The following is a 7,742-nucleotide window of genomic DNA, read 5'->3' as shown; positions in this document are numbered from 1 at the left end:
GCGGTAGTTTATGGCTGAAATATTATACTGGACAGGATATCTCATTATACACCTGAGTTTTTCTTTATTTAAATTAACTTAGGTGCATAATGAAGTATTTTAAATATGCTGTATTTCAGGAAGACACGTCGACAGACACTTTTGCAAAGCAGTAATACTTGCCTTCTGAGGGTTGCTAAAAGGGGCTGAGTAGCAGCACAGTACCTGAGGGGACGAGGGCTCCAGGAGCTTGGCCAAGGTGGACAGAACTGTGACCAGCAGCTGTGCTTCTTTGCTATCAAAATCTTCCTCTTCACTGCTAAGTAAATTCAACAAGGACCTCTGAAAACAGAAAGGAAGCACAGAAACATGTGCAGACACGTTCTAATCAAGGAGAACAGGCATGTAGCCAAAGATTCCTAAGACTGGGACAGAAAGAATCCAAGCGTACCAAATTCCCAAAATAAATTCTGAACATAAACCTAGGTTGAAAAGCAGTTCTGTTTTCAAGTATAAACTGCACATTTTTCTGAAACTACGAAATCTTTCTTCTCCAGGTCAGTTATATCAGGAATAAAGCGGCACAGTTTCCAGCAGCTCACACCTCTCTGGATCCTGTCCTGGGCTCTCAGGCGCAGACCAAGCCCCTAAGCCCAGTATTCTCTACACACATTCCCCAATACCTGAAATGCTACAGATTCTGTTATTTCATAGTTTCTCCCTACTGTAATGTAAGTTTAGGAGGGCAGACATTTTCCTTTTCATTCCCTGCTACACAGATAACCCAGTGCAGCCATTCCTGGAACTGTGATGGGCTCTGGCTGTTTTATTTATTTTTGCGGAACCGGGGATTGAACTTGGGCCACTGCACTTGCCAGGGAAGCGCTTATTCCACTGAGCCATCTTCCCAGCCCCTTATTTATTCATTTTAATGAGAAAAAAATAAATAAAATAGTAATGAAACAGTTTCAAAACAGGTTAGTAGGATAATTACAATAATTATCTTCCTAGTATTCAGAGGACAAGATGCAGACATGATATCTTCTCTGGCTGTCTCTTTATCTCACCTCAAACAGGGACTCTTGAAGGCAATGAGTTCTGCAGGTTGGGATGGCCAAACCCATGGTCTCATAAAGACCCTTTTAAATCTATTCTCTCTCACTCTAACAGCTAAGTGCTCTTTTTTTTTTTTTTTTTTTTTTTGGGAGGAACCAGGGGTTGAATTCAGGCCCTTGCTCCTGCCAGGCAAGTGCTTATTCTACTGAGCCATCTCCCCGGCTCCTGCTAAGTGCTCTGGATAGCCAGATTCAAGAAAATGATTTCCTGCGCAACTTGCTCACTGTCCGTCCCCAGTAAGTGTCCCCCAGGTCAGCACAGTAGCTTGCCCAGATTTCTCACCTGAAACTGTCGGATCTGGAAGGCTGCTCTCTGAGTAATGCTGACTTCTGCATCTTCTCCTCCTTCCTCACCCGTGACCTCTAGAGGTAGAAAAGAACTCTTGTCTTTCAAACTGACTCAATCCTTTGTGGACTTACAATAGCTAAAATTTTAGAAAGCCAAAATGTATGAAGGCAGATTTCAGTGTCGTTTTCTTTTTTTCAGTGTATTTCTAAAATGCCACAATTTTCTTTCTTTTCCTTTCTTTCTTACTCTCTCACTTTACCCTTCCCTTTTCCCATGTTCGTGAGAGTACAGGGGATTAAACTCTGAGAAATGTTCTCAGCCCTGCCTTTTTTTTTTGTTTCAGTTTTCTAAATTGCTAAGATAGTCTGAGCTCAAACTTGTAATCTCCCTGCTTCAGCTTCCCAGAGTGCCATCATATCCAGCTCAAAGTCTGCAATTTCTTAATATTATATTCAATTTTCCAGTCACGATTTGTGGTTAAATGCAACCCTGTAAAAGCTCAAGTTTAACCCTGAGTCCACTGGCTATCACTCCTTAGCTCTCAGGTGTCCTCTAGTAGATGAACAAAGAGAAGCAAGGGGCTTAGGTAGGAAGCAGAAGGCTTCCAATTGATGCCTACCCAGAGCCCTGAGAAACTCCTGAGTCCTGGGCTGATAGAACAGCTGCACAGTAGTGAATATCTTCTGCAGACCCTCCAAGCATAGCAGTGAGATGCTCTTTCCCTTCTCCTTCTTTCCTGACTCTTCTACAGAAGTAGGAATTGAAGTGTATCTCCACAGCAAGACCCTGAAATGAGAGAAGAAATTTATTTCTAAGGGCAGGCTCCTTAAGGTAAATTTACAGAGAGTAAACTCCGTATCCAAGTGAACAGTTCTGTGAACACTGCTGTGAAATCTTTCAAAATATTTCCAACACTCCAAAAGTTCCTATGTGCTCTTTAGTAGTCAAGTCTTTCTATTTCCAAACAACAATCTGATTTCTGTCCCTAAAGTAACACTTTTTACAAAGTATCATTTAAAAGTGGTATCATTTAGCCAGGTGGGTAGTGCACTTATTACCCCAGGACTCTGGGAAGTGGAAGCAAATTGAGTGAGGTGTGGACAACTAAGTGACTTGTCTTTAAATAAAAAATAAAAGGGTTGGACACAGCACAATGTGAAGGACTTGAACTTAATCCCTAGTACTGGGAAGAGAAAACAAGGGCCATCATTCCTCACACAACCCTGTGAGCCTAGCTCTCCGCATCTAGCACACACTTGTGAGTCACTCTCCAGTGCATGGGTTAGGGTCTGTTGTTTTATGGCTGACTGTAGCACAGTCTGTCCATTTGTCAGTTTATTCATGCATCTGTGGATGGGCAACTTTTGTTCCTTCTGGATTTTGCTATTACAAATAAAGCCACTATGGATAGCTGCTTTCATTTTGGGTAAATACCCCCAAAGGGGTATGGGTAGATTTGTTTTGTCTTTTGAGACACGGTTTTACTATGTAGTTCAGGCTGTCCTTGACCATACTTTGTAGCTCAGGCAGAACTCAAACTCGCAATGATCCTCTTGCCTCAGCTTCCAAGCATGTGCCACCATGCCTGGCTAAGGGCAGATTATACAGGTATTGTACAACTTTTAAGAAATTGTTACCAACACCCATATACTAATAAAAGCAAATTGTTACTTTCTCCCCAGAGTGCCTATACCAGCTTAATTTTCACTGACCATGTAGGAGCTCAAATTCCTCCATGGCATAATTATGGCCATAGTTTGGTATGGTCAATGTTTTAATTTAATTTTTGTTTTTATGTATGTGGTATAGGGTCTCATTACACAGCTCAGATTCATAGTGATCCTCCTGTTTTCAGTCTCCCCAGTGCTGGAAATACAGGTGTGTGTACCCTACCTGGTCTCAGCTGCCCACTCAGTGGGCCAGGCACAGCATGTGATGCTGGGGATAAAACTCAGGTCCCTGTGCGTGCCTAAGCAGGCACTTAGTCCACTGAGCTATTTTGCTGGCCCTTTAATTTTAGACATTCTGCCAAGTGTTTAGTTGAAATCCACATCAAAGAAGGACTAGAAAAATGACTTAATACCAGTGACTGCAATTTCACTGCCCTATCTCCCCACCCAATCCTGGAGATTGAATGCAAGGCCTTTACACTGAGCTACATCCCAGCCCTTTACTTTTAACTTTGAGACAGGGTCTTGCTAAGTCACTAAGTTGTCCTTGCAGGGCTCAAATCTGTGATCCTCCTACCTCAGCCTCTCAAAAGGCTAGGATTGTAGGTGTGGCACAATGCTTATCACACTTTCAATCACCTTTATTCCCATCCCCAATTTCTTTTCTTGGGGACAGCAAGCAAGAAAACAAGATTTCTGACTGTGGGAGTGGCTCACCGAGTTATGTTGCAGAGGTTCTGAAAGATCTTGTCTGGGTTTTGGCCATCAGGACCACAAACATGCCCTGTGTCTTTTAGCTGCTGCACCTTCTGCAGGGCCACATTCACTGCGTGGCGCATGAACTCATTGCTGGATCTGAGAACAGACAGGCTCTCTTCATGGCTTTGAATATTATCCCTAGAGAGAGAGGAAAAAAAAAGAAAAGAAGGAACATTCCCCTATGTTACTGTACTTGGATTTGGAATTAGGCTTTCTAGGGACTCCTCAGAATAGCAGCAGCCAGCAAACCAAACAGCAGGCTTTCTAGGCAGTCCATGGTTTCTCCCACAGTCATTCTTAACATGACATCCTTTGCTTAGCTCTCCCCAAATCCTCTACATTGACATTTCAGTATCTGTCTTTTGGGTGGAGTGGCACGCGTGCCTGTAATCCCAGCGCTTGGGAGGCTGAAAACGGCAGGATTACTACAAGGCTGATCTGTGTAGTGCAACCTTGTAGACCCTGCACTAAAAATACATTAAACAAAACAAAATCAGTATCAGTCTTAGTCTTTTAGTTTTCTTGGTTGCCTCGCCCATTTTTTAAAATTCATTTTTTTTCTTTCTTCCTTTATAATCTGTTGCTGCGTTCAAACTATTCAGATTTTTTCTTTTTTAACAATACTTCACTGAAATTGGTTCCTCTCTTTTCATTCATTACTCCAGTTTCTGATTATCCTTAGTGATTTGAGGCACCTCTTTAAAATACTGACCCACAATTATACTACTTTCATTCCAAGAACTCCTGACAGCCAGGTGCCTACCTGTGATTCTAGCACTCAGGAGGCTAAGGCAGGAGGAGCACCACAAGTTTGAAGCCACCCTTGGCTACATATTGAGTTCAAGGCCAGCCTGGACTACATAGTAAGATCCTGTCTCATAAAAACAAAAGCAAAAACCAAACCAAACCACCTCCTAACATTTCTTACTGTACACCTGTTAAGAAGTACTAGGTAGGCAGTATCATCTTTGCTAAGCTGCTACATAGAACTTTACCTGAAAAGAGCCATGAGAAGATCAGACACAAATTTCATAGACCAAAAACTATCACGTGTCTTGGTCATTTTTGCTTTGCCTTTGCCAGCTTTTTCATTGAGGATATCAGACAGTTTCTTGTAACACATGAACAAGCTCAAAACATCCTCAAATTTATTCTTACTGTATAAAAGAAAACAAGATCAAAAAGGTGAATCATTAGAATATTGTGTTTTATAGACAGACAGTAATAAGAAATCACATTTTTTCCCCTAGTACTAGGGGTTGAACCCCAGGATCTTCACCTGGGTTTTCTGAGATAGGCTCTCACTAAACTGCCTGAAATGGGCTTGCATTGGATCCTCTTACCACAGCTTCTCATAGTGACAGAATTACTGGCATGTGCCACCATGTCTGGCACAGTATTTCTCATCTGTATTCTACATATAACATAAATGCACTAACAGCATTTCCAGATCACAGCAATCTATTGTGATCTTTCGTCTTTCCTTGTTTATGCCAGTCAAGGCAGAGCATGTAAGTCTAGTAATGATACTAACAAAAAATTTTATTAAAATCAGGAGGACTTAAAAAAGTTTTTAGGAGTACTCGGTCAGGATCTGGAGAATTTTGAATAAATGGAACCCTGCTAGAAGGTAACATTTGCAAGATGGACTGGCATACGCTTTGGTGTTTCTCTGGCAGAAAGACCAGTTTGGTCTTAGGCTAGCTATTCATTCAGGAGACATCATCATCTGTGGCCTGTGGAGTAGCCAGCATCTTGCTAGAACAAGAAAGTCTCTCTCTACATACCGATCGGCGTATTGACCAAACTGTAAGTGCAGTCATAAAACCTTACCTGAAATTACTTATGGAGTAATTATATTCTATTAAAACCTCACAGATTCCCATGACAAGAGATGCACAGATACTGTTTTTGGTGCCAGTACCAGTGCTCTGAGAAAAATCTGCTGATTTATCCTAAAAGACATAAGATAAAAAGTTCATGAGCTATTAAAAAACTCCCTGATTTAATATACTTCCGGATTTAGTTATTACCAGTTCAAAGTCTTCTAGCTCACTCTTAATCATTCTATTAGTAATAGACTCCAACATATCATCTAGTTCTTGGTAGAATCCCTCGTCTTCCTCATCTCCCTGTTTGAGTGGCATCACTGTACTCTTGTACCAGGCCAAACAATGCTCAATGCAACATAGCAGATAATCCTGTAGGAGAAAATAACACATTAAATAAGTAAATAATATTCTGGAATGTTAAGGGACAACCTATGAAGCTGTTAACAATCAGCAAAAAATTCTTATGGATGAAGATTTTGTTATTTGTTAGCATCATAAATTAAATCCTCTGAATTAGCAACTTAACTAACAACTAAATCTAAGATTTTCTAAATCTTTCCCAAAGGAACTAGCCTCACAGGCAGCAGCTTATAGTTCAAAACGTGACACCAGATGTGCTGTCTTTCGTTTAACACAGGGTGTAAAGTTCAGTCTCTAGCTCCTGAGTCACAGGGGCCATTCTAATATACGGTGAAGCAATCTTTGGGAGACCAACACAACATCTTACACTATAGCTGGAGATAGCTTATAGCACAGAAAGTACAAAATGAAAACAGGCCAGGACAAATGAAACATTCCTCCCTCCCACCTAATCTGGCACGAGTTCTAAGTCACTTAGGGTGGGTGGTAGTTTCAGTTTTTGTCCTTTTTCTTGCTTCTGAAGCTAAATAACGAGGGGGAAAAAAAGCACAGAAAAAAGACTGTCTGAAATCTTCTGAAGGTGTAACAGTGCCAATTCTAGCTCAGTCTAAATCATGTATTTCCCTTTAGAGAAGGAAGTATGCCTCTGGGTTCATCTGCTCTTACATGATACCGCCATTCTGAAGACATTTATTTAGTATATAATTGGATATCCATCAATGAAAGATAAGACACTCTGTAGGCCCCAAGTGGTGAATGTCATGATTTATAAAGTGCTAATATGAAGATAGTTTATCAATAAATAAAGGCACTAATGGGTCTGAAATGGTGAGTAGGGAAGATTTAAGAAAAAAATCTTAGAAGAACCAGAAAGAGTTTCCCAGGGCAAGATACCTTTCTGAAGATCAACCTTACCAGTTAAGAGTAAATAAAACTATAGTGTAGGAGAAATAAAAGGCTTACCAGTGGTTCCTGTAAAGAGATCTGATCTCCTTGGACCAGAACACAAGCTTCTAATTTCAGGGGAGGCAGCAGATCAGGTTTTGGCTCATAGAATTGTTTTAACTGCATATAGTAAGGGGAAAAAGCATTACAGCTCATGAATAATTGTCAATTTTTGAACTGGTAAAGCTAATGGTACATTCAATATCTACTGTCTTTTAAGATACATTCCCCAGTCGTCCAAAGAGTAGTGTAGCAAAATTTACAATGCTTTGGCTCATCTATGCCTTCCTGCCCTTGCATTAAGCATAATGATAAATATTATCTTTATCTTACTTTTATCATACTTCTCTACCAATTCAAAAACTTGCACAGGCAATTAGCATTTTCAGTCAAGCCTGTAGTGACAGGGGCTCCACAATCAGACTGTCTTGAGTTTAAAATATCAGTACTTGGGTCAGCTATAGTTTAATCCCTTGATGTGTATGAACAAAGACATTACAGACCTGAAATCATTTATATCGATAAAGGGTTAAACTGTTCCCAGATATCAGTATTTTATTTTTAAAATATCTTTAAATATTAATATATTGAAATTACACTACAAGGCTACTGTGATAAAATCAGCATGTACTGGCAACAAAATAGACCTGAGGATCAATGGAATAGATTAGAAGACGCTGAAACTACAACACATATTCTCAGCCACCTTATCTTTGACAAAGGGGCCAAACACACTCACTGGAAGAAAGATAGCCTCTTTAACAAATGGTGCTGGAAAAACTGGCTCTCTACA

The 7,742-nt window shown here is 40.4% G+C and overlaps 1 protein-coding gene across 1 annotated transcript in view; it reads right to left on the bottom strand.

Annotated features, from left to right (window-relative positions):
• Nucleotides 1-7,742, bottom strand: part of Fanci (Fanconi anemia complementation group I) — a gene marked incomplete at its 5' end in the record, with an annotated part of 56,441 nt that overhangs the window by 12,143 nt on the left and 36,556 nt on the right. The window contains 8 exons of the mRNA XM_023712332.1: nt 205-321; nt 1,378-1,457; nt 2,003-2,169; nt 3,771-3,950; nt 4,808-4,969; nt 5,646-5,767; nt 5,846-6,013; nt 6,968-7,069. Of these exons, the coding sequence (XP_023568100.1) occupies nt 205-321; nt 1,378-1,457; nt 2,003-2,169; nt 3,771-3,950; nt 4,808-4,969; nt 5,646-5,767; nt 5,846-6,013; nt 6,968-7,069 (1,098 nt within the window). The remainder of the gene's footprint in view (nt 1-204; nt 322-1,377; nt 1,458-2,002; nt 2,170-3,770; nt 3,951-4,807; nt 4,970-5,645; nt 5,768-5,845; nt 6,014-6,967; nt 7,070-7,742) is intronic.

This window comes from Octodon degus, unplaced genomic scaffold (assembly GCF_000260255.1).
Source record: "Octodon degus isolate 3935 unplaced genomic scaffold, OctDeg1.0 scaffold00002, whole genome shotgun sequence".
NCBI classification, from domain to species: domain Eukaryota; kingdom Metazoa; phylum Chordata; class Mammalia; order Rodentia; family Octodontidae; genus Octodon; species Octodon degus.
Note: the sequence above shows the minus strand (reverse complement) of the source record. Positions and strands in the feature narration are given on the sequence as shown.